This window comes from Somniosus microcephalus, chromosome 1, assembly GCF_052327205.1.
Source record: "Somniosus microcephalus isolate GS21.2 chromosome 1, FLI_Smic_1.0, whole genome shotgun sequence".
Classification (NCBI taxonomy): domain Eukaryota; kingdom Metazoa; phylum Chordata; class Chondrichthyes; order Squaliformes; family Somniosidae; genus Somniosus; species Somniosus microcephalus.
This window is the reverse complement of record NC_140987.1, coordinates 196,392,354-196,419,765: the sequence shown is the minus strand read 5'-3', so window position 1 is coordinate 196,419,765 and position 27,412 is coordinate 196,392,354. Positions and strand designations below refer to the sequence as shown.

General features: G+C 48.1%; 1 protein-coding gene across 2 annotated transcripts in view; it reads right to left on the bottom strand.

The window, feature by feature from the left end:
* The window catches only part of LOC147124536 (arrestin domain-containing protein 3-like), a 59,494-nt gene that overhangs the window by 17,817 nt on the left and 14,265 nt on the right, over window positions 1-27,412 (bottom strand). The window contains exons 2-3 of one of the 2 annotated variants that reach the window (XM_085988966.1): window positions 11,509-11,581; window positions 9,727-9,877 (exon numbers count right to left, since the gene is read on the bottom strand). In XM_085988966.1, coding sequence (XP_085845092.1) covers window positions 9,727-9,877; window positions 11,509-11,581 — 224 coding nt within the window. The remainder of the gene's footprint in view (window positions 1-9,726; window positions 9,878-11,508; window positions 11,582-27,412) is intronic. The other variant, XM_085988976.1, reaches the window with a different exon arrangement.

The following is a 27,412-nucleotide window of genomic DNA, read 5'->3' as shown; positions in this document are numbered from 1 at the left end:
CACTCCCCCAGTGGAGCTGCCAGGAGCTGCTGCAGCGACTGATGCTGGCCAGCCACAGCTGCAGCATTCAACAGCCGCCCGCTCGACGGCCAGACCTCGGCTAGGCCGACCCCCAAGGGCATCTGCCGTCACGACATGTGCCCCTCAGGAGCCTGCCCCCAGCCTTGCAGCAGCCAATGGCCTTACTTTGAGGAGGAGCAGCAGGGCGGGCAGGGGCCACACAAAGATGGCCAAGGAATCGCCCTAGCGGGCCAAAAAGTCGAATGTGTGGCCAGTTGTGTTTGTTTTTTGAGGCCGAGAATTGGATGTTTGTTTTTTGAGGCCGAGAATTGGATGTTTGTTTTTTGAAGGCCGAGGATGTGATGTTTGTTTTTTATGAAGGCCGAGGATGTGATGTTTGTTTTTTACGAAGGCCGAGGATGACGGCCATTTTAGTTGCACTGTTTTGTTAATCCTCTCCAGGTTGTGGGAGCGAGTAATGTGTTTGAGTGTTTTTTGGGGGTTTCGTCTGTTTTTGGTTTTCATGTGGGAAGGGCCCTGAGTTTGTACAATAAAGCATTTTATTTATTAACATTGTCCATGTTTGATCTTTGAAGTGTTTGTTGCCTTAACCGGCTGAGGGCTTGCGGAGCGGCTGCAATCATGTTCTTTCATTGGCACAAGCCATTCCCTGACAGGGGGCCTAGAAGTGACGTTCAATAAGCCGCCGACGGGCGGCCCTTGGACCTTCTGCCTCCCTCCTGGGCTGGTACTCCTCGTCCTCCTCCTCCTCATGCTCCTCCTGCTCCTCCTCCTGAGGTGGTGGTCCAACGTGAGGTGGCAGTGCCTGAGTCCTGCGGATAGCCAGGTTGTGCAGCATGCAGCAAACGACGACGAATTGGGAGACTCGCTCCTGCGAATACTGGAGGGCTCCCCCGGAGCGATCGAGACAGCGGAACCATTGCTTGAGGACGCCAATTGTTTGTTCTATGATGTTCCTAGTCGCTTGATGGCTCTCGTTGTATGCCTCTTCAGCAGGGGTCGTGGGCGCGCGGAGCGGGGTCATGAGCCAGGTACACAAAGGATAGCCTTTGTCTCCGATAAGCCATCCTCTTGGGTGAGGCTGTGCCTGGAACATGTCAGCCACAGTTGTCTGTCGCAGGATAAAGGCATCGTGGCTGCTGCCTGGAAAGCGGGCATTGACAGCTAGGATGCGCTGCCTGTGGTCACACACCAGCTGTACGTTGAGGGAATGGTAGCCCTTCCGGTTGCGGTAATCCTCGGCATGCTCCAGTCAATGGCGCCCTGCACCATGGGGAAGCCCGCTATTCTTGCAAATCCCACTGCACGCTGCTGCTGCTTGTCCAGGGTCATGGGGAAGGAGATGAATTGATGTCTCCTTCTGAAAAGGGCATCGGTCACCTGGCGGATGCAGCAATGCACGGCGAACTGGGAGATGTTAGCGATGTCCCCAGCAGCGGATTGGAAGGAGCCGGTGGCATAGAAGTTGAGAGCCACCGTCATCTTCACTGCCACCGACAGAGACGTCCTGCACATCAGCTGTGGCTGCAGATCTCTGTGAAGCAGCTGGCAGATGTCTGCAACCACCTCCCTTCTGAATCGCAGCCTCCTAACACACTTCGCGGCAGACATGGTCAGATAGGAGGACTGCTGGCGGTATACCCTGGGTGGGTAAGGCCTCAGTTGGCGACGCCTGTTGCCCCCTCTGCGTCTAGCCAGGGCTGCCACTCTCTCACGGCGTCTGTAAGCCCTTCTGGCATAAGGCTGAAAGTCAGCGTTGGCACCCAATGCAGCCCCCATTATATGCTGGCAAACACTGAGCTCTCAATGAAGGCAAAGATAATTGCTAAGCTCTGGCCTGAGCCAAAAATACCTGTCCTAGTGTTGGTCCAAACCAGTAAGCTCTCCTCCTTGGTCTCTCTCCAAAAAACCGTTGCACAAGAGTGAATGCTGCAAAATGGCTGGCCTTTATAGTGCAGGGTAAGTGCCCTTTAATTAGCGCTCCCCACGGCCCGCCTCGGCTGTGTACCGTTCCACTTCACAGTCGTTAGGGCCGCCCGGCGCACAATGGGCCGGCGCGAGTGAAGTTCCGGTTCGGGGCGCACAAAGGGCGTTGCACTAGGAAATGACGTCATGATCTGCGCGCGCAGCAGGGTGCGCGCTAAGACTTTGCGCCGGCGCTAAATGTGTACTGAAGTTGGGGCGAGGCGCAGATCGCGCTAAGCGCCTAGCGCTCGAGATCTACTCCTCCTAAGGCGCTAACGGCTGGCGCGCCCAACTGAATTTCTAGGCCATGGTCTTTTGTGTTGCCATAATTACCCCAGATATGAGTCCTGATGGTCAAAAACAGATGATGTAAGGGGGTCATATAACCTGAGTAAGCAAAGGTGCTGTGGATGTGGCATTTTATGATTGGATTTTGGGGAATTGGGCGTCAGCCTGTGATTGGTTTAGTAAGACTCCATGGCCTAGAAATTCTGTATAGCCATGTTTGGGGCGCTACAGCCGGGCGGCCGCTAAAGTTTGCGCCCGGCGCAACTTAGCGCCACCTTCGCCGATATTCAGTGGCATCGCCCCAAGAGGTTGCTGCTGCGCTAAAACAAGCGATGCACGACTATCATTAGGCGCTAAACCGGTGGCCCGGGGCGATACCCCCGAGGGCGGGCACAGCGCAGGTGCGGCGAGTTGCTGATTGAAGGCAGACACTCTGGCGCCGGTGAGCTCTTAAAGGGGGAGGGTGGATTTGTTTAGCTGCCACGCCCTGCACACTGCAGCCCTGAAGCAAGGCCTGACCACTGCTGCTTGATCTGTACAACGCCCAGGACAATGGAGAAGGCCAGGGAGAGAGCGCAGCGCTTCAGCGAGGGTGACCTGAGGGTGCTGGTTGGCGCAGTGGAGCGCAGGTGCCATGTTCTGTTCCCTGAAGGTGGCAGGAGGCCGCTACCCAGCGCCTATCGGAAAGCCTGGAGGGAGGTGTCAAACAGGGTGACCTCCAACAGCGTGGTTGCCAGGACTCCTGTACAATGCCGAAAAAAGTTCAACGACCTCACTCGGGTTGTCAGGGTGAGTACCCTTTCCAGTGTCCTCCTCATCCCTGCATGTGCACCTCAGTTTATGGGCAAAGGGACCTGAAAGCCCTAATGCCCAGCCCTCATCCAGCAGCTATGGGACTGTCATGAAAATCACTTGCACATTCAGGACTTTACACACTGTCAGGGCTATTCCACCATGGGAGGCAGTGCAGACAAGATCAGGGCTTCACACTGTCAGGGCTAGTCCACCATGGGAGGCAGTGCAGACAAGATCAGGGCTTCACACTGTCAGGGTTAGTCCACCATGGGAGGCAGTGCAGACAAGCTCAGGGCTTCACACTGTCAGGGCTAGTCCACCATGGGAGGCAGTGCAGACAAGATCAGGGCTTCACACTGTCAGGGCTAGTCCACCATGGGAGGCAGTGCAGACAAGATCAGGGCTTCACACTGTCAGGGCTAGTCCACCATGGGAGGCAGTGCAGACAAGATCAGGGCTTCACACTGTACTTAGAGGCCGTCCTTTCTCTTGCAGGGCAAGGTGGCGCACAACCGAAGGCAGCAGCGTGAGACCGGGGGAGGCCATCCTGACCTCAAACAGCTCTCCGACCTGGAGCAGCGTGTGGAGCGCATTATGTCAGGCCGGCTGATTGGCCCCGTCGCCAGTGGAGATGCCGACCCTGTTGTGGGCCCCAATGGTAAGGGCATCACCTTTTTGACCTCTCTCTTTCCACTTGCGCCTCAGAACAGCATCCTTTGCCACTGTCGGACCAATGCAGTGCATAGCAGCACTCATGCCTCCCTCGCTGCCGCCCTGTCCTCACTCTAAAGCAACTCTTGTGCCTCCCTGCTTTCAGATGCTGAATCGCCAGGTGAGGAGGCGGGCCCTCAAGCTGGCACTGAGTGAATCGGAGGGCGAGGAGGAGGAAGAGGAAGCCGGACCATCAGTGCCACCCTCAGCCGAGGCAGCCCATGGCGATGATGGGGACACGTCTTCCCTGGAGGGGAGCAGGGGGGAAGGGTCGGAGGAGAGTGAAGCTCCGGGGCCCAGCGGGCTGCAGCAATGCGGGAGGGGTGGGGAAGCTCGGCGGCCTTCTCCCCAGAGGGTGAGTGCGGCCTCCAGTCCTGCTACGGTGAGCGCAGAGGAGGTGCGGCTCCTAGCGGAAATGGCCGCCCAGGCTGAGCGCAGGCACACTGAGCTCATGGCTGCAGTGGCAAGGATGCCTGACTCCATAGAGTCACTGTCAAGGAGTGTGCAGGAATTCGGGGCAGCACAGGCCAGGAGTCTGCAGGACTTCGCGGCAGCACAGGCGGCTTCTAGCGAAGTGCTCAGTCGTGCTGTGCATTCACTGGCTGGTGTCATGCGGACACAGACCAGGGCCACACAGGCACTAACTGCTGCCACCCTCGCTGGATTCGCCAGGCATCGCCAGGGCACTCGCCGCGCCGCAGCAGCCCAGCAGTCTGTGCTTCAGCAGATTGCTGCGCATGCTGCAGTGCTGGCCCGTGCGAGTGCCAATGTATCAGGCGACCAGGGAGTACCTGTGATCTGTCAGGTTGGCAGCATTCCTGCAGCCGAAACGGTCACTCCTCCATTGCAGCTGCCACCAGCCGCTGGACAGACTGCTGCCGCCCAAGCAGAGTTGGAGCAGTCAGCAGCCGGCCCCTCCAGGCCCAGAGCTGGTCTAGGCCGACCCCCAAAGGCATCTGCCGTCTCGCCATCTGACCCTCAGCAGCCTTCCCCCAGCCTTGCTGCAGCCACTGGGGTCCCATTGAGGAGCTGCAGGGCAGGCAGGGGCCAGTCACGGATGCGAAACACATCACCCTCGCGGGGGAAAAAGTAGAAGGTGTGGCCAAATGTTTTGTTTCACTTGTAAAGGCCGATACTGGTGTCTTTGTTTTACTTGTAAAGGCCGAGACTGGTCTATTTGTTTTTTTGGAAAGGCCGAGACTGGTCTATTTGTTTTTTTGGAAAGGCCGAGACTGGTCTATTAATTTTTTTGGGGGGGGGCTTCTCTCCATTAGTTTGTTATGTGGGAAGGGCACAGAGGTATCAAAGTAATAAATTTTCTGAAATCGCACTGTCCATGCTTTCTTTTGGAAGTCCTGGTTGCCCTGCTCGGCTGAGGGCTTGTGGAGCGGCGACATTCATCTTGTGCCACGCCATTCCCTGAGAGGGGGCCTAGAACCGACGTGCAATAAGCCGCCGACGGGCGGCCCTTGCACTTTCTGCCTCCCTCCTGTGCTGGTCCTCCTCCTCCTCCTCCTCTGGTGGTCCTCCAATGTCTGGTGGCAGTGGCTGAGTCCTGCGGATAGCCAGGTTGTGCAGCATGCAGCACACGACAACGAAATGGACTCAGGCGAGTACTGTAGGGCTCCTCCGGAACAATCCAGACAGCGGAACCGTTGCTTCAGGACGCCGATTGTTTGCTCAATGATGCTCCTGGTTGCTTGATGGCAGTCATTGTATCCCTCTTCAGCAGGGGTGCGGGGCGCATGGAGCGGGGTCATCAGCCAGGTGCACAAAGGATAGCCTTTGTCCCCGAGAAGCCATCCTCGCGGGTGAGGCTGGGCCTGGAACATGTCTGCCACAGAAGTCTGGCGCAGGATGAAGGCATCGTGGCTGCTGCCTGGAAAGCGGGCATTGACAGCTAGGATGAGCTGCCTGTGGTCACACACCAACTGCATGTTGAGCGAATGGTAGCCCTTCCGGTTGCGGTAATCCTCGGCATTCTCTAGAGGTGCCCGCAAAGCCACATGCGTGCAGTCAATGGCGCCCTGCACCATGGGGAAGCCCGCTAATGCTGCAAAGCCCATTGCATGCTGTTGCTGCTTGTCAACGGTCATGGAGAAGGAGATGAACTGACGTCTCCTTCTGAAAAGGGCATTGGTCACCTGGCGGATGCAGCAATGTACCGCAAACTGGGAGATGTTGGAAATGTCCCCAGTAGCGGATTGGAAGGAGCCGGTGGCATAGAAGTTGAGAGACACCGTCACCTTCACTGCCACCGACAGAGACGTCCTGCTCCTCAGCTGTGGCTGCAGATATCCGCGAAGCAGGTGGCAGATCTCAGTGACCACCGCCCTTCTGAATCGCAGCCTCTGAACACACTGCTCGTCAGACATGTTCAGATATGAGAACTGCTGGCGGTATACCCTGGGTGGGTAAGGCCTACTTTGCCGACGCCTGTTGCCCCTTCTCCATCTGGCCATGACTGGCACTCTCTCATGGCATCTCTGAGCCCTTTGAATGCAATGGAGAAGCCCAACGTTTCCACCCATTGCAGCCCCCATTATATGTTTCCAATCAATGCTATGGCTCTGAAGTTAAAGACAAGTGCAAAGCTGTGGCCTGAAGCCACAAGTACCTGTGCGAGTGTTGAGCCAAACCAGAAAGCTCTCTACCTTTGTCTCTCTCCAAAGATCCGTCTCTCACAAAGAAGGAGTGTTGCAAAATGGCTGCCATTTCTACTGCAGGAGGAGTGCCCTTTAATTAGTGCCCCCCGCGCCCCGCAGCGACTGGGAATCGTTCCCCTCTACCAGTCGCTAGGGGCGCCAGGCGCACAATAGGCCGGCGCCACTGAATTTCCGGTTTGGGGCGCACAAAGGGCGTTGCACCATGAAATGACATCAGGATCTGCGTGCGCAGCTGAGCGCGCGCAAAGGCTTGGCGCCGCCGCTAAATCTTAACTGAAGTTGGCGAGAGGCGCAGATCGCGCTGCGTCCGGGCGCTAGCCGCTTAGCACCCCACATCGCCTCCTCCTAAGACGCTAGCGGCTGGCGCAAACAACTGAATTTTTAGGCCCATAGGTTTTGAATGAGAGTAAGGGTGCAAGAATGGGGTCTCAACAGCCACAAAGTGTAGAAGATTCCAGAAAGGGTAGAAGATTTCAGGAAGAATCCAGGGGACACCAGAGAGACGAGAGACAAGAGGCACAGGGTGTGGCCTACTCACAGTTGTGACTTCTACCCAGAGCAATAATGGGATACTTAATATAAGTCTCCATTATGCTCTGTAAACTGCTGCTCGAATACTTTAATGTATTAAGTCTTGCTTGTGCTGAATAAAGTTAAAATCACTGTCACCAATACAGGTCAACTTCGAACCTTTCGGAACCAGGGTCCTCATGGGATCCTATGGGGGGGCGGGTGTACAGGCAAACAGTGGACAGAGGGGGATATTAGGAAAGTTGTAAAGTTTGGGGACAAAAGTAATCGGGTGAGAAGGATATTAGATAAGCAGTGGGGGATGTTAATGGCTGAAGGTCATGAAAGATATTTGGGATGTAGATGAGGGCAAAAGTAGATGTTGAGGAGGGGCAGAGGGTGATATTAGGGACATGAATGTGATTGACTTGTTTCAGGATATTTTGACCATTTTTCACATGCAAAATTTTTTTTTAAATTGCTTTTTTTTAAGCAAAGTTTATTCTCATAAGGTTTTGAAAAATCACCTAGACAAAAGGTGGTTTATATTCTATACAAAAGTTGTTTTCCTCAAGAGACTAAACAATAAGCAAATTAGTTAGCTTGTCCAGGTAATAAATATACCTCAAACCCATTGTGTTGGAAAGACCTTTGTTATCTGATTGTGAACAGAGGCAGATAAAAAATGGAGGCTAGGATACAGGAGAGTCAGGTTTGTTAAATGGAAAGTGGTGAGGGCTTTTGTTGAGGTGAAGAGGTTAGAAATGCTGGAGCATAGTTACAGACCTTCTTGTTTAAGTCAAGTAAGACAACCCACTGATGGAGACCTACGTGGTATGTTCTTTATTGTGTATTATTATGTCAAGATAATTTGTATGGATTGAATTGAGTAAGTCTGTTCATACCACCTGATCTGTATGTCCATCTTACTGTGAAATAAGGCAGTTTAAAGATTTTTAGCTGGCCCTATCTCACCCAATGAGCCTTTGGAGAGATTGAAGCAGTACATGCGTGAAAGACACAAATATCCAGTTCAAGTCACAAGGGGTCGCCACTGTTCACCGTCAGGTCCTGCTATCACACAAGTAGATATAGGGCAGTATGAGACAACTCCCAAAAAGGTAAGGCACTCAGGCTGCTTATGGGAATGATTGGTGCCATGGTACCCAAGCAAACCAGAATTTGTAGTAGTGATATTAAGAGGGAAGAAGCATTGGTAGGTCAAGAGGTAATTGCTTGGCTAGTTCTTCCTCCCCAGTCTGGTCCCACTGCCAAGAATAAAAGAAACTGCCCAACTGGCCATGTTGCCTGGCCCAGCCTCACTCCTCAGGTCCTGCTCCTGACAACAATATTAACTGATTTAAAAAATATTTCAACCTAGCATCAGTTGCATCTGCAGGTGGAGGATATATTTTTTTTAAATATTCCTGGCCTACTTCCACCTGCTGCATAATAATTAATTGAATAATGCTCACTGCTTATATTTCATTAATACATTTCAGTGGAACTATGTTGTTTTTGTTTCTTTTATTTCATTAATTCGTGTTAATGCAAGCCTTTTGAATTAAACGTCCAGTCCTTTTATTTAATTAATATTTTACACATGCATGCTGGATTTACTGCTTAACTGCATTAGAATTAAATGATCATTGTTTTTATTTCATATATGGTCAAGGTATGGCTCAGTTGCTTTGACTTCCAGTCAGCAATGTGATGCGAGAACCACTAGAAATATAATAAAAATGTAAAAACTAAAATAATTTGAAATAAATATTTCAGCTTGCCTGATAAAACAAACTCATGTTGAAATGCATAGATGTATACCTTTGATTTTCCTCCAAGTGCTCTACCCAGGTGACTACTTAACACCTAAGCCCAAATGAGAAACATCGATCCCATACTGGTGAATTTCCGCAGGGGTTCTCCGATTCATGCTGTAACTTCACTGGAAGAGCCATGGAAACCCAGGAAAAATTGTGTAAATATCATTTAGGCTGCTTTACTGGGGTTTCTGCAACTCTTCCGGCAAAGTAACGACAGACGAGCAGGAGAATCCCTGCGGGAGTTCACCCCCAGCATTGTCTTCAGTGACAGGCTGAATATTCAGTGAAAAATATCTGGGACTCCCTCTAAATGCTGACTTCTGTCAGCATACAACTTTCCTGCTTGCAATGCATATTTTAAATGATTATTTGAAAGAGCATTACCAATATGAATTGCTTGAAGTTGTGTGTTCGTTCATTTGCCCGCTTTTAAATACAACTCTAATACAGGAAACTTTGGTTTATCCTGAGGTTAACTGTCCAGAATGCTCGAGCCACCAGCAAAAATCAGGAGCCGTTTCGTTTGGTGAAAAAAAAGCAACGAGAAGAAAAAAAACCTGTCAGGCTCTGCAAGGTCTCGCTGAAGCTGTTGCTAAGCTACAGAGACGCTTGCAAGGTACGACCGACTGTTTAGAAGCTGTTGCTAAGCAACAGGGTTTGTTGCCAGATACGGAGCTCAAAATCTCCGTATGTTTCAACATTAGCGTTGGTTTGTCTCCGGCAGTTTTGATGGGACGGCAACAGCTCGGTCCCGTCGGTGCCGGATAGCACAAAGTTTCCTGTATTTAAATGATTCTTTTGACGAGAGCTTCCTCTCCCATTCCCTGCCTGACCAAAAGTTGTCAGGCAGCGCTTTGTGAGTGGAGGTCCAAAAGCACTGGTGCAAATTGTTGGAGGATCGACTCCCTGGTTTATCAAGCGCACCAGCATCATTCCGCAGGACTTACCAACAGCAATGGAGTGTTAATGTCAATTTGCATATGTACTGTAAACATTTCTTTCACTTTAGTTCTCAGTTTCCATGGCCTGTGCAGTTTGGCTGTCATCCAATAGCTTACATTGCCATGAACACCTGTAAAGGAGGCAGGTACTGGTGGTCTGTCAGGGAAAAAAAGGCATCAGTGACACATAGTCGGGTACTAATTTAAAATGTTTAACTCCAAAAGTGCCTCATAGAATGGTGTGCAATACTAAAACTTTCCTTCCTAGGAATCAGTCTTGAAACAATACCATGGGGTAGATTTACCGGTTGAGCCTCTGATCAGATGCTGTCCCCACTTGATTTTGCGATGTTCACTTCAGTACATGTATATTCTGTGTAATTCTAATACAGAATATACAGCAGAGAAACAGGCCATTCAGCCCAATCAGTCCGTGCTGGTATTTATGCTCCACTCGAGCTTCCTCCCGTCTTTCCTTATCTAACTCTATCAGCATAACTCTTCTCCCTTCTCCCTCATAGCCTCCCCTTAAATGCATTTATACTATTCGTCTCAACCACTCCCTGTGGTGGCATGTTCCACATTCTCACCACTCTCTGGGTAAAGACATTTCTTCTGAATTCCCTATTTGATTTCTTGGTGACTATCTTATATTGATGGCCTCTAGTTTTGCTCTTCCCCACAAGTGGAAACACTCTCTCTGTGTCCACTCTATCAAAACCTTTCATAATTTTAAAGACCTCTATTAGGTCACCCCTCAGCCTTCTCTTTCCAAGAGAAAAAGAGACCCAGCCTGTTCATCCTTTCCTGATAGGTATACCCTCGCATTTTTGGTATCATCCTTGTAAATATTTTTGCACCCTCTCCAGTGGAATACATGCACACAGATAATGGGATCAATTTTGAGTATCATTCAATTCATGAGTTTGCTGGTTTATTTGATTGTTATCCCTTTCCATTTTAAAGTTCAGAATACACAGCAAGGTGTGTTGAAGATGCACCAACTGGAGACAGATATCTGGGGTTAGAACTTCCGTGGCGGTTCAGCTGACGTTTCACCGTACATTTGGTGGAAAATCAGCGGAAATCTCAGACAAAGGTGGAAATGGCCACTTTCACCGATCTTCTGCCGAAGTTACATCAAATGATCAGGAGAAACCCTGTGGATAGTCCAGTCGCTGGTATTTAGCAGTACCGGGGAGAGGGAATGGGGTCTAGCTTCACTTGTGGGTAGTGCTGTGCTAGCACTGGGGAACAGCTCTGAGGTTTGAAGAACAAGGGTGGGGGGTTCTGGGGTTTGAAAGTACTGAAATGAGGGGGGGTAATAATGGTTTGGCAGAACTGTTGAAAGTGTATCTAAGGTTTGCTTCAACTGAAGCTTGAATGTGAGGTTGGTTCACTGGTGGATTCCTGGTGTCTGCGAGCAGTGAGGGGAGGGGCAGGGTGTCCATGGAGGGATCAACTGTTGAGCATTGAGGGCCAGAAACCCCATAGTCAGATGGATGTGGGTTCAAGCCCCATTCATCACCCAGTGATTGAGCAAAATGGTCAGCAGGTTCTTACAAATCACTTTGTAGCACTCGAGGAACACATGTTTCCAAGCTGCAATGAAAGGGGCCAGAGATCCATTATGTCAGGTGCACTGCATCTGTCGGGCACCCGACAAGCAATCTTAGAGGAAAATCTCCCCGATATAAACATATCTTCCAAAAAAGAAAGTGAATGGACAGGCTAGATGGACCGATCTAAAATGCATTACTATATTACAATACTCTGTTACTAACTCACGTCTGTGGGAGCACAAGGCTGAATGGATACTCATGTCTGCCTGGAGGTATAATGGTGGTTTCTTCAGAAGTATCTGGGGGGAAAAAAAAGTCAATAAATTAGTTATTTGGAAATGGCAAAAAAGGTCATATTATGGGCTACACAGGGGCCAATAGCGTGATTCTAGTGAACAGCTGCTGGACCTCTGCCTCTCAGGTGTTAATTGGTCCTGCACACAACATAAGTGACAATGCCGGTAATGTAAGGTCATCTCAGTTAAAGATTTTGTGCTGTTCTCAGAGGTGGGAGGCCATATTATCAAGTGTCAGTAGATATTAAAGGGCTGCTTCTGACCTCAAAACTTGGCCTTTGGAAGAGAAAAATGGCTGGGGCACAACAACCCTTTTCAAGGATTATTGGCCTTTGAGAGTGGTCAGCACAGAATGTCTTAAACAAAGTGCACTTAAACAGAATGTTGAAACTTGGAAATTTGGAGAAAATGGGAATCTGGAGCAGCGGGGGGAAGGAGGTGCTGCTTTTTGCCTCCAATACTTGGAGTGCTTTGTGTTACAGGTAAATATTTAATTTCATCTACCTTGAACTTAAAATAGATCTGGCAATTAGTTAAAAACTAAACTGTAAGCTAAGTTAATTAAATAAAATACATAAACTTTAATTAACGAAATAATTAAAACAAGGTTATAAAGGGATGGCAGTGCAGGAGAGCATTGCGATCTCAGACGACCATGTCTGCAGTAAGTGTCTGCAACTCGATGAACTTCAGCTTACAGTTGTTGAGCTGGAGTCAGAGGTGCAGACATTGCAGGACATCAGGGAGGGTGAGAGTTATCTGGACACTTTGATCCAGGAGGCAGTCACACCCCTTAGGTTAGGCAGTAGTACAGGTCTGGTTAGTGGTCAGGGACAGGAGGGTGTGACTGCAACTCAGGCAGGTAAGGGGACCACAGGTGCAGTGCTGGAGGAGCTTCGGCCTTTGCCCTTATCCAACAGGTATGAGGTTTTTGCTGCCTGTGTGGATGAGGGCAAAGTCTGCAGGGTGGATGAGCAAACTGACAATGGCACCGTGGTACAGGAGGCCATTCAAGTGGGGGAGTGAAAAGGAATGTTGTAGTAGTAGGGGACAGTATAGTCAGGGGGATAGATACTGTTCCCTGTAGCCACGATTGGGAGTTCCGAAGGCTGTGTGCCCTGCCCGGTGCCAGGGTTAAGGATATCTCCTCACGGCTGGAGAAGTATTTGAAGTGGGAGAGGGAGGATCCAGTTGTGGTCTACGTAGGAACCAATGATATAGGTAGAACTAGGAATGAAGTTCTGCTGAGAGAATTTGAGGAGCTAGGGTCCAAATTAAAAAGCAGAAACTCAAAAGGTAATAATCTCTGGATTGCTACCTGAGCCACACACAAATTGGCATAGAGACAAGTAGATCAGAGAGTTAAATGCGTGGCTCAAAGAGTGGTGTGGGAGGAAGGGGTTTTGATTCATTGGGCACTGGCACCAGTACTGGGGAAAGAGGGAGCTGTTCTGTTGGGATGGTCTCCACTTAAACCAGGCTGGGACCAGTGTCCTGGCGAATCAAATAACTAGGGCTGTAGATAGGGTTTTCAACTAAAAAGCGGGGGCAGAGGGGGGAGGGGGGAAGTGTCAGGTGAGGGGAAATTCAGAAATCCAAAGAGAAAAGTCAAGGCAATGGAGCAATGGAGCAGTGTAGCGATTTGAGTAAAGATAAGCAGTGTGTGACAGGAATGGACAGAGTTTAAAGGTAATCGTGCATGAGCGAACAAGATGAAAGCAGGAAATAATGGTAAAAGGTTAAAACTAAAGGCTCTTTACCTGAATGCACAAAGCATTCGTAACAAGGTAGAAAATTAGTGGCACAAATAGTGATAAATGGGTATGAGCTAATATTCATTACAGAGACATAGTTGCAAGGTGACCAGGGTTGGGAACTTAGTATTCCAGGGTACTTGACTTATCGAAAAGACAGGCAGACTGGAACAGGAGGGTGGGGGTGGGGGGTGGGGGTGTAACCCTGATAATTAAGGATGACATAAGGACAGTAGTGATAAAGGATCTCGGCTCAGAAGATCAGGAAGTAGAATCAGTATGGGTGGAGATAAGAAATAACAAGGGGCAGAAAACACTGGTGGGAGTAGTTTATAGGCCCCCTAACAGTAGCTATACCATTGGACAGAGTATTAATCAAGAAATAATGGGAGCTTGTAACAAAGGTAATATAATAATTGTGGGGGGCTTTAATCTGCATATAGATTGGACAAATCAAATTGGCAAGGGTAGTCTGGAGGATGAGTTCATGGAATGTATTCAAGACAGTTTCCTAGAACAATACGTCATGGAACCAACCAGGGAACAGGCTATTTTAGATCTTGTTTTGTGTAATGAGACAGGGTTAATTAGTAAACATATAGTAAAGGATCCTCTCGGAAAGAATGATCATAATATGAAAAGAATGTCACTTTCAAACTCAATGTGAAATTCTAAGTGCAAAATGAGAGTCTTAAACTTAAACAAAGCCAATTACGTAGGTATGAAGGGCGAGTTGGCTAAGGTAGATTGGGAAATTAGATTAAAAGGTATGACAGTAGATAAGCAGTAGCAATCATTTAAAGAAATATTCCAAAATTCGCAACGAATATATACATTCCATTGAGAAATAAAAACTTCATGGGAAAAGTGATCCATCCGTGGCTAACTAAAGAAGTTAAGGATAGTTTTAGATTAAAAGAGGCTTATAATGTAAGCCTGAGGATTGGGAGAGCTTTAGAAAACAGCAAAGGATGACCAAAAAATTGATAAAGAGAGAAAATAGAATGAGAGTAAATTAGCAAGAAATATAAAAACAGACTGTAAGAGCTTCTACAAGTATGTTAAAAGGAAGAGAGTAGCAAAAGTAAGCATTGGTCCCTTAGAGGCTGATACAGGAGAAATTATATTGGGGAACAAGGAAATGGCAAAGGCTTTAAACAAATATTTTGTATTTGTCTTCACAGTAGAAGACACAAAAAGTATACAAAAAATAGTGGGGAACCAAGGGGCTAATGAGCGCAAGGAACTTAAAGTAATTAATATCAGTAGAGAAAAAGTACTTGAGAAACTTGAGAAAAGTACTTGGGACTAAAAGCCGACAAATCCCCTGGACCTGATGGCCTACATCCTAGGGATCTAAAAGAGGTGGCTGCAGAGATAGTGGATGCATTGGTTTTGAACTTCCAGAATTCCCTAGATTCAGGAAAGATCCCAGCAGATTGTAAGGTAGCAAATGTAACCCCGCTATTCAAGAAAGGAGGGAGAGAGAAAACCGGGAACTACAGGACAGTTAGCCTGACATCAGTCATTGTGAAAATGCTGGAATCCATTATTAAGGAAGTGGTAACAGGGTATTTAGAAAATCATAATATGAATAGGCGGAGTCAACATGGTTTTATGAAAAGTAAATCATGCTTGACAAATTTATTAGAGTTTGTTGAGGGTGTAACTAACAGGGTAGATAAAAGGGAACCAGTGGATGTAGTATATTTGAATTTCCAAAAGGCATTTGATAAGGTGCCGCATAAAGGTTGTTAAGCAAGATAAGGGCTCATGGGGTTGGGGTTAATATATTAGCAAGGATAAAGTATTGGTTAACAGACAAAAACAGAGAGTAGGGATAAACGGGTCATTTTCAGATTGGCAGGCTGTAACTCGCAGGGTGCCGCAAGGATCAGTGTTTGGGCCTCAGCTATTTACAATCTATATTAATGACTTAGATGACGGGACCGAGTGCAATGTATCCAAGTTTGCTGATGATGCAAAGTAAGGTGGAAAAGTAAGATGTGAGGAGGATGCAAAGAGGGCTACAGACAGGTTAAGTGAGTGGGCAATAAGGTGGCAGATGAAGTATAATGTGGGGAAATGTGAGGTTATTCACTTTGGTAGGAAGGATAGCAAAACAGGATATTTTTTAAATGGTAAGAAACTATTAAATGTTGATGTTCAAAGAGATTTAGGTGTCCTAGTACAAGAAACACAGAGTTAGCATGCAGGTACAGCATGCAGTTAGGAAGGCAAATGGCATGTTGGTCTTTATTGCTGGAGAGTTGGAGTACAAGAGTAAGGAAGTCTTACTACAATTGTACAGGACTTTGGTGAGACCACACCTGGAGTACTGTGCACAGTTTTGGTCTCCTTATCTAAGGAAGGATATACTTGCCTTAGAGGTGGTGCAACGAAGGTTCACTAGATTGATCCCTGGAATGAGAGGGTTGTCCTATCAGGAGAGATTCAGTAGATTGGGCCTATACACTCTGGAGGTTAGAAGAATGAGTTGTGATCTCATTGAAACGTAAGATTCTGAGGAGGATTGACAGGGTAGATGCTGAGAGATTGTTTCCCTTGGCTGGAGAGTCTAGAACTAGGGGGCACAGTCTTAGGATAAGTGGCCGGCCTTTTAAGAGTGAGATGAGGAGGAATTTCTTCACTCAGAGGGTTGTGAATCTTTGGAATTCTCTGCCCCAAAGTGCTGTGGATGCTCAGTCATTGAGTATAGTCAAGGCTGAGATAGATAGATTTTTGGACTCCACAGGAATTAAGGGATATGGGGATCAGCCATGATTGTATTGAATGATGGAGCTCGAGGAGCCGTATGGCCTACTACTGCGCCTAATTCTTATGTTCAGGCAGACACTCTTCACTGCTATAATTTGTTAAACAATTGCAATTCATTGTTATTAACTATGATGCAGTTCAAAAGGGGTTTTATAAAAGAAGTTTTAATTACAAGATACTGCATAGTTATACATAAATAGGACATAAATGGAAATTTTACTCTAGCAAACTATTTTAATGAATTACCAGGCAAGAGGCAACCCATCTTCTATGTGTATACAAGAACTTGCACTTATATATACACTGCTAATTCATGTCTTTACTCTCCCACAGGCCCATCAAGTGTCCAACAGCCAGTACAGCCAAAGGAGGAAGAAGACTCCTCAGAGGAGGTCACTAACTGTGAGGGTGCACCGTCACAGGTCCAATGCACACCAAGCATCAGCACAAATATACACACATCGGTGAGACCATTAAGTCAGGTGTTGTCAACTGGTATATCACATGTGAGCAAGAGCAGATGGTGCAGCCAGTAACAGCACTGGCGAGTTCTTGTCGGAGGGCACAGGACGCTCCATGCTCTGCTCAGCTGGACGAAGATGCTGAACCTCGGTAGCCATCGACAAAGAGGATGATTCTGAAGGAGCAGCAAAAAATGCGTGAGGCTCTGGCAGGATTTCCAGCCGCAATGTGCACACTTGCACAGAGAATGGAGGAGTCCATCTCAAGCATGACTGGCATGAAGATGCAGGCCATGGCTACGGAAAGGATGGCCACCTGCATGGAGCATCAAATGCAGCATTAAAGTGAGTGCATGCTTACCCTCACCAACAGCTTGCACACTCTGAATGCCATCTTAACAAGGATGGATAAAAACCTAGACTTCGCCGTTCATCGCCCCACCAATGTGTAGCAGAGTGCTCTCCAGCTCATTGCTAGCAGGGAAGTGCGGGTGGGCCATGAGAGAGATGATGGCGAAAGGGGACACAGAAGTGGGGACTCTGCTCAAAGCGCTTCCATTTCTCGCCCATTGTCCTCCCTTCAGTCAGTGCCCCACTTGCTGCCGAGTCTCCCGATGGCAGAGTCTGGCCCTGCATAGGTGCAGGAGGAGCAGTCTTTGGCGTGGCCTTCACGGGCTCGAAAACCCACAAGGCATCGGCTAAGAGCATCTTAGCAGTCAGAGCAGGGAAGTGAGCAGCCTACCTCAACCTCTGCTGAAACCACAGGAGTTGCACAACGTAGAAGTGGTAGGAAGAGGAAGATGAAAGAATTCTAGTTACACAAGAGTATGCACATGGGTGTGTTAGGCAATGTTGCACTGGGATGGTTATATTGGAATTTGGGGGCACAGAAAATTAAATCTTTGCACCACTTTCCCGTCTTGCCCATTTTTGCCTGCTGCCTGGCAAGTTACCATGCATTACAAGTGACAAGGCAAGACATAACTTAACTGTGAGCAATGGGTGTCTGTGAAAGGACTGGTTTGGTCATTGTAGGACTGCATTGTGGTGGGGGGGGGGGGTGTGGGAAAGTGGGTTCAACATCTGGTTGCCAGATGGGTACACTGGTGTAACCTAACCAAATTGTGCCATTATGAATCCATCCTGGGCATTCCGGGCAGCAATGTGTGCCGCTGCTGGTGCCATGTCCACATCAAGTTCCTCCTCCTGTTCCTCCTCAGAAGAGGCTCTGCGCTTTGCTCCTCATGCAGCTCCAATCCTCGCTGCTACGCTATGTTGTGCAGACCGCAGCATACCATGATCATTCTGGAAACCCTGGCTGGTGTGTATTGAAGGGTGCCTCCAGATCTGTCCAGGTATCTGAAGTGCATCTTCAGCATCCCAATTGCTTTCTCAATGACACATCTTGTCATCATTATTTGGCTTTGATTTTAGCGCTTTTTGGTCTCATTGTTTGGCCTCATCAAGGTTGTCATCAGCCACGTCTTCTGTGGATAGCCCTTGTCTCCAAGCAGCCAGCTGGTAAGTCTGGTTGGAGGTGCAAAGAGCTGAGGGAGAGTGGACTGGCGCAGGATGAATCAATCATGACAACTCCATGGGAATTTGACGCACACATGCATGATGATCTTCTTGTGGTTGCAGAAGAGCTGCACATTAATGGAATGGAAGCCCTTACGGTTCACTAACACTCCTGGGTGATCTGGGGTTGCCTTGATTGACACGTGTGCAGTCAATGATGCCCTGCACCTGTGGGAAGCCAGCCAGAGCCACATATCTGAGTGCCCGCTCATTCTGATTGGTTTCATTGGTGGTAAAGTGTACATAACTGCCTGCCCTGGCAAACATGGCATTGGTCACCTGTATGATGTATTTGTGGGTGGCCAACTGCGTAATCCTGCAAATATCTCCCGCAGATCCCTGGAAGGAGCCTGAGGCAAAGAAGTTGAGGGCGGTGTCACTTTGACAGCCACTGGTAACACGTGTCCACCAGGTCTACTTGGCAGCAGGCTATAAATGTCTGCTACGACCTGGCACAATAGCCTGAGCCTCCTGAGGCTCTGCCATTCAGTCATGCCCAGGAAGCTGATCCCCTGCCTATATATCCTGTGTTGGGGGTATCGCCTCCTGCGAGATGCACCCCTGTGCTCATCCCCTCCTGTGGAGCGGCAGGTCGGTGAGGAGAAGACTGCTGCTGCTCCTGCTGGTGCTGCGGATGTTGCTGCTGGTGCTCATCTAGGTCCTCATCTAAGATCCAAGGTGAAACAACATAAGCTTCACCCATGCTGATCTGATATATATATGACAGATATAAAGTGGAGATCAGATGCACACTCCTCCAGTGTACTGAGAGTGACCTCCAGTGTACTGAGAGTGACCTCCAGTGTACTGAGAGTGACCTCCAAAATTGTAGAAATCAGCTGCAAGTACTGAAAGCAAACTCTCAGAACAAGTGCTGTGAGCAAAAGCCTTTCACTTAGACATGGAAGCAGGTGTGAGGTCTCAGTACTTATCGGATTTTTTGCCTGTTCTCTCACCTTGCTTTCACTGGTGAGATCCAGGAAGCCCGGGAATTCCATGCGCACACAATAAAACTTGAAACCCCAAGTAAACAAGGCTCTTAACTAGCTCTAAATTGCGAACCTGACTCTCCCGAGGGGGTTTCTTGCTCGCAGCCTAACGCGCACGAGTTAAATGCAGAAGCCGGCTTCCCGATGCGCTGTCAATTTCATTGCACTTAACTTCCCACCCGCTCCCAAACCCACTCACTCTTTCCTGTTAAAGTTCTGGGCCAAAGGTTTGACTTTCCCATTTTCCTTTGTTATTCTGAATTTGAAACTATGATCCCTTGTTCTTGAATTAAAGGGGTCATTGTAACCTGGCAGGAAATGGATGGGATTAGATCGAGCTGGGTGTAAAACGGGCAGCCAATCAAATCCAGTCAGTATACCGCCGCGCATGTTAGGTTAAAATCATCCCCTTAGCATGTGAAATATAAACCTTCTGCGCATCCAAATTATCCAAACACCTCACAATTTTGATTACTTCTATTGAGACCCTGCAGCCTTCTTTCAGGAGATAAAAGTCCCTGGGTAGCCGACTTATCCTCAGAGCTCTGTCTCCCTGCTGCTGAACAATTCTAGCAAAACTGCACCTAGTACTCCAGATGTGGTCACACATCAGCCAGCTATAATTTTAGAATTATATTTCTGAAATTATAAGTTACATCTATAACTGTATTTCCCAACAATTTATTCACTTTCCCAACTGCCTGCGAACACTGTACTGACAGCTTTAGTTAGCTGTCCAACAAAACTCCAAGATCTTTTTCTTGTTGCAACACTGCAAACACATACCCAGTTAGAGTTCCAGGCCTAGAAATTGAGTTTGTGCTGCGCCGGGGCTTAACGCCGGAAATTTAGCGCCGGTGCTAAGTCGCGCTGTGCGCGCCAAAAATTCAGTAGCGCCGCGCCCAAACGGCTGCTGGCGCTACTGAAGGCTGTTTGCGCCTGAAAACTGACGCTACGCGCCGCATTGCGCCGCTATTCCGGCGCTGCGGCGCCCGATGCGGTGCGGCAGGCTCGGGAAGTGCAGGCCTCCTCCTTCAGTTAAGGAGGAGCTGCCTGCACCCGCCCGCTGGCCGGTAAAATCTTCACAAAAATGAGCCCGGCACCTCGGGGAAGTGCCGGGCTCGCAGCCGAGAAGCATCTGTTCCGCGGGGGGGGGGGCGGTGGGGGAGTCCGGGAAGGGAGGTGCGGGCAGGCGGCCGGCGGGAAAGCGGCCGGCCGCCGCTCCACCTTTATGCGCCGGCGCAAAGTCGTGCAAGACTCTGTTGCCAGAGTCTTAGTTGCGGCTGCCACGGGCGAGGCGGCCGCAACTGAATTTCGGCGCTGGGGCCCGTCACCACGGCAACCGGGACGCTGCGCACACCGATGACGTCATCGGTGCCGGCGCAGCGCTACCGGTGTAACGCCGATGTTGGGCCCTAGTCAATTTCAAAACCGGCTGTAAATCCAGCGCAATGCCCTCTAGCGCCGCAAAATGGGCGCTAAGCCCACTCAATTTCTAGGCCCCAGTGTCTTACATTTCTACACTGCTCATTACATACAAAGAGACATCTCAGATAGCTTTACAGGTGGATGAACGGCAACATAATCCTCACTACCTTTCTCTCTTAACTTTACACTTCTCTATATTAAATTGCTTGTCCGCCACAGATTTAGCCTCTCGGGATCCTTTTGACTGTGTACATTAATCGTATGTCATTGCTCCCAATGGAGTGCCATCTGCACATTTAGACACTTTGGGCATGATAGTATCCTCCAAATCATTTACAGAAATTATAAGCCAATAGCAGTCCTAACATAACTCCTGTGACACACCACTAAACCAGCCATTATTTAACTACCTCTCCATAAACCACAACTTGTTGCTGTGAACCAGCTAATCTAGTCTAATGCATTGTCTGTAGTCTATTATATGGCACCATGCCAAGTACTCTCTTGAAATCCAGGTATACAACATTCACTCTATTATCCCTTACCACCAGATCAATAACCTCCTCAGAGAAATCTAATAAATTGGTTATGCATGTTCTTAAAATCATACTGCTTATCTCTAAGTAACTCTATCTCAAGATGATCCCTTATGATATCACTCATTATAACTTAAACAATTGCTACACAATTGAGATAAGGCCTACAGATCGATACTTAGATGCCTAGCCCCCCTTTTTAAAACAAAAGTCATATTTGCTACTTTATAACCCCCTAGGATATGGCCCAAGTCTAATGAACTATTGAAAATATCTGAAAGGGGATTCACAATCTTTTGTGCCAACTCCTTTCAGAATGTTGGTATAAAACCGATCAGATCCTGCATCATTCAACTTCTGCAAATTCCCAAGTGAATCCTTCCTTGTGATTTTAAAGGTTTCTAGTCTACAACCATCAACTATTTCCTCAATTCTGGCATTTATCCTATTTCATTTGTGAACACTGATGAAAAGCAGTATTTTCTATTTTGGCAACTTCATGTCCTCACTCAACATGTCTCCATTGTTATTTTTAATGCCTACTTGTCTTTATGCCATTTGCAAGCTTCTGACATATTGGAAGGGGAGGGTGAACAGCCAGTTGTCGTGGTGCATATAGGTACCAACAATATAGGTAAAAAACGGGATGAGGTCCTAAAAGCTGAATATTGGGACTTAGGAGGTAAAGTAAAAATTAGGACCTCAAAAGGTAGTAATCTCAGGATTGCTACCAGTGCCACGTGCTAGTCAGAGTAGAAATAGAAGGATATTTCAGATGAATACGTGGCTAGAGGAATGGTGCGAGGGGGATTCAAATTCCTGGGACATTGGAACCGGTTCTGGGGGAGGTGGAAACAGTTCAAACCGGAGTGTTTGCTAGTGCTCTGGGGGAGGGTTTAAACTAAAATGGCAGGGGGTTGGGAACCTGAGCAGGGGGACAGAGGAAAGGGAAACAAGGATAAAAGCAAAAGATAGGAAGGAGAAAAACAAAAGTGGCAGTCAGAGAAATCAACGGTTTAAATCAAACATGGCCACAGTAAATAATAATTCTAATAGGTCTAAGAGTGTTAAAAAAACAAGCCTGAAGGCTTTGTGTCTTAATGCGAGGAGCATTCGTAATAAGGTGGATGAATTAGCTGTGCAAATAGTGGTAAACAAATATGATTTGATTGAGATTATAAAAACATGGCTCCAGGGTGGCCAAGGCTGGGAACTCAACATCCAGGGGTATTCAATATTCAGGAAAGATAGGCAAAAAGGAAAGGGAGGTGGGGTAGCATTGCTGGTTAAAGAAGGGATTAACACAATTGTAAGGAAGGATATTAGCTCTGATGATGTGGAATCTGTATGGGTAGAACTGAAAAATACCAAGGGGCAGAAAACATTAGTGGGAGTGGTATATAGACCTCCAAACAGTAATGCGGAGGTTGGGGATGGCATTAAAAGGGAAATTAGAGAAGCGTGCATTAAGGGCACAGCAGTCATCATGGGTGACTTTAATCTACATATAGATTGGGCTAACCAAATTAGTAACAATACTGTGGAGGAGGAATTCCTGGCGTGTTTGCGGGATGGTTTCCTGGATCAATATGTCGAGGAACCAACCAGAGATCAGGCCATCTTAGACTGGGTATTATGTAACGAGAAAGGATTAATTAGCAATCTTGTTGTACGAGGCCCCTTGGGTCGGAGCGATCATAATATGATCGAATTCTTCATTAAGATGGAGAATGAAGTAGTTGACTCAGAGACTAAGGTCCTGAATTTAAATAAAGGAAACTACGATGGTCTGAGGCGCGAGTTGGGTAGGATTGGTTGGAGAATGTCACTCAAAGGGTTGACGGTGGATAGGCAATGGCAAACATTCAAAGACAGCATGGATGAACTACAGAATTTGTTCATCCCAGTTTGGCATAAAAATAAAACAAAAAAGGTGACTTAACCATGGCTAACAAGGGAAATTAGGGACAGCATAAGATCCAAGGAGAGGACATATAAATTGGCTAGAAAAAGCAGTAAACCTGAGGATTGGGAGCAGTTTAGGATTCAACAAAGGAGGACAAAGGGATTCATTAAGAAAGGGAAAATAGAATACGAGAGTAAGCTTGCAGGGAACATAAAAACTGACTGTAAAAGCTTTTATAGATATGTGAAGAGTAAAAGATTGGTGAAGTCAAGCGTAGGTCCCTTGCAGTCAGAATCAGGGGAATTTATAATGGGGAACAAAGAAATGGCAGACCAATTAAATACATATTTTGGTTCTGTCTTCACAAAGGAGGACACAAATAACCTCCCAGAGATGTCGGGGAACATAGGGTCTGATGAAAGGGAGGAACTGAAAGAAATCAGTATTTGTAGGGAAGTGGTGTTAGGGAAATTGATGGGATTGAAGGCCGATAAATCCCCAGGGCCTGATAATCTACATCCTAGGGTACTTAAGGAAGTGGCCCTAGAAATAGTAGATGCATTGCTGATCATCTTCCAACATTCGATAGAATCTGGAACAGTACCCATGGATTGGAGGGTATCTAATGTTACCCCACTATTCAAAAAAGGTGGTAGAGAGAAAACGAGGAATTACAGACCGGTAAGCCTGACATCGGTAGTGGGGGAAATGCTAGAGTCCATTAGAAAAGATGTAATAGCAGAGCACTTGGTAAACAGTGACAGGATCGGACAAAGTCAACTTGGATTTACAAAAGGTAAATCGTGCTTGACTAATCTACTGGAATTTTTTGAGGATGTAACTAGTAAAATAGATAAGGGAGAACCAGTGGATGTGGTGTATTTGGACTTTCAGAAGACTTTCGATAAGGTCCCGCATAAGAGATTAGCGTGTAAAGTTAAGGCGCATGGGATTGGCGGCAAGGTATTGACTTGGATAGAGAACTGGTTGGCAGACAGAAAGCAAAGAGTTGGAATAAATGGGTCTTTTTCCGAATAGCAGGCAGTGACTAGTGGGGTACCGCAGGGATCGGTCCTTGGACCCCAGCTATTCACAATATATATTAATGATCTAGACAAGGGAATTGGATGTAATGGGCTGAAAATTCAGTAGGGTTAGCGCCCATTTTGCGGCGCTAGAGGGCCTAGCGCCGCAATGATAGCTGTTTCTGAAATTCACTTCGGCGCTGCCATCGGCGTTAGCCGGTTGCGCTGCGCCGGCACCAATGATGTCATCGGTGTGCGCAGCGTCCCGGTTGCCGTGGCAACGCGCCCGAACGCCGAAATTCAGTTGCGGCCGCCTCGCCCGTGGCAGCCGCAACTAAGACTCTGGCAACCGAGTCTTACACAAGTTAGCGCCGGCGCATTAAGGTCGCGCGGCGGCCGGCCGCTTTCGCGCCGGCCGCCTGCCCGCACCTCCCTCCCCGGACTCCTCCACCGCCCCCCCGCGGAACAGATGCGTCTGGCCTGCAAGCCCGGCACTTGTCCGAGGTGCCGGGCTCATTTTTGAAAAAATCAAACGGCCAGCGATCGGGTGAAGGCAGCGCCTCCTTAACGGGAGGAGGAGGCCTGCACTTCCCCAGCCTGCCGCACCGCATCGGGTGCCGCAGCGCCGGATTAGCGCTGCAATGCGGCACTCAGCGCCCATTGGGAGGCACTCACGCCCGCCAGTAGCGCCGGCAGCCGTCTGGGCGCGGCGCTACTGAATTTTTGGCGCGCGCAAGGGAATTAGCGCCGGCGCTAAATTTCCGGCGCTAAAGCCCTGGCGCGGCGTCAACTCAATTTCTAGGCCAATATCTCCAAATTTGCAGACGACACAAAGCTGGGTGGGCGGCTGTGCTGTGAGGAGGATGCCGAGAAAGTCCCGGATGCTTTGGACAGGTTGAGTGATTGGGCAGAAGCATGGCAGATGCAATATAACTTGGATAAATGTGAGGTTATCCACTTTGGTGACAAAAACAGGAAGGCAGATTATTATCTGAATGGCAATAGATTGGGAAAAGGGGAAGTGCAACGAGACCTGGGTGTCCTTGTGCACCAGTCACTGAAGGTAAGCATGCAGGTGCAGCAGGCAGTTAAGGCGGCAAATGGTATGTTGGCCTTCGTAGCGAGAGGGTTTGAGTACAGGAACAAGGATGTCTTGCTGCAGTTGTACAGGGCCTTGGTGAGACCACATCATGAGTATTGTGTGCAGTTTTGGTCGCCTTATCTGAGGAAGGATGTTCTTGCCATGGAAGGAGTTCAGCGGAGATTCACCAGGCTGATACCCGGGATGGCAGGAATGACGTATGAGGAGAGATTTGGATGATTGGGCTTGTACTCACTGGAGTTTAGAAGAATGAGAGGGGATCTCATTGAAACTTATAAAATTCTGACAGGACTGGACAGACTAGATGCAGGAAGGATGTTCCCGATGGTTGGGGAGTCCAGAACCAGGGGTCACAGTCTAAGGATAAGGGGTAGGCCATTTAGGACAGAAATGAGGAGGAATTTCTTCACCCAGAGAGTGGTGAACCTATGGAATTCTCTACCACAGAAGGCAGTAGAGGCCAATACATTAAATATATTCAAGAAGGAATTGGATATATTTCTTAAGGCTAAAGGGATCAAGGGGTATGGGGAGAAAGCAGGGACAGAGTACTGAATTTCGATGATCAGCCATGATCGCATTGAATGGCGGAGCAGGCTTGAGGGGCCGAATGGCCTACTCCTGCTCCTATCTTCTATGTTTCTATAAGAAGGTTTTGTTGCATCCTGAAAGTTTACAGCTATAATTTCATTGTTTTCTTAGGATCCTTTATCCGAACTTCCGAAAACCGAAAACCTCTAAAAACCGAAAGTTTTTTCGTTCAGCGTAAGTCGTGCGCACGACCCTGACCCCCGCCGACCCCCACCCCCCCCGCCGACCCCCCGCTGACCCCGACCCCCGCCGACCCCCACCCCCGACCCCCCGCCGACCCCAACCCCCACCGACCCCCACCCCGACCCCCCGCCGACCCCCCCGCTGACCCCGACCCCCGCCAACCCCCACCCCGACCCCCCCGCCGACCCCCACCCCCGACAAATTTCCCAGTCTTACAAAATACCTTCTGAAATCCGAAATTTTCCGAAAACCGAAACACGGCTGGTCCCGAGGTTTTCGGATAAAGGATAGTCTACCTGTATCACCTATTTCTTTATAGACACCCTACCTTGTTCCCTTCCTGAACATTTTTAAATATTGTTCACATTCGCCTTCCATAACTCCCCTGGTTGTCCACACACATCTTATTTGAGGAATGAATTGCTTTTACATCTTAAAAATATCCCTTTAAAACTTTCTAAAATTTCCTCCATATCCTTTCCTATAATTACTTCCTTCCATTTTTTTTTTACATGCAGTCCGTCATATCCTTCAATCCACCTTGGCTAAAACTTTACTTCATAACAGGTTTCCTGGCATAGTCCACACCCATAAAATAAAGGCAGCGTGGAGACTCACAGGGAAGTGAGAATTCATTTGTGTGACACGATTCTGCTGGTTGCAAATGAGCTGCACATTGAGAGGGAGGCAATGTTTTCATTAAGCTGTGTGGCCGTGCAGCAGTCTGGAGCTCCCGTGCAGGCTGCTCACCGATTTTTAAATGGCAAAAACTAAGCATGCACGATAATTTGAATACCGGGCTGCACGGCCCGGTAAAGGGACTGGGCACCCAAAAAAAAATTAGCAGGAATTTTGGAGGGAGGAATTCTTTATTGTTAATGCAGGTGATGTCATTGAGCAAGATAGCCATGTAGAGCCATGTGGGTGCAATCTATGACTCCTTCGACCTCTGAGAATTTTGTTACTCTGTAAAACTAAAGTGCCATTGGAAAGATCTTGGAATCTGCGTCAATGCATCTTGCTGCATGTGTACTACCGGGATGGTCTGGTTCTCTTCTGGTGCTGCCCGCTTAACCTTGCTTCCCTTTGAAAGCCAAAAGATGCCATGGCTCTATTTCAAAGAAGAGCAGGGGAGCTGCCGTGTTTCCCACATTACAACAGTGACTACACTCCAAAAGTACTTCATTGGCTGTAAAGCGCTTTGAGACGTCCGGTGGTCGTGAAAGGCGCTGTATAAATGCAAGTCTTTCTTTCTTTCTTTCTTTTGCAGCCTTCAGATACTGTTTCCCTAATTCCCCTTCAGTATACGCCTCTCCACAGGTAATAGAGAATGTAGGTGAACAGATACCTGCAGTCAAACCAGGGGGAGCACCACAAAATCTGCAAAACCAATCTCCGTTTCAGCAGCTTCGTTTTAACCAACCACTTCATCCTTTATGCTTGCAATTTGCCTGCTATATAGCTATGGAAGGGTGCAAGGGAAGCTGAAGATCACAGATTTAG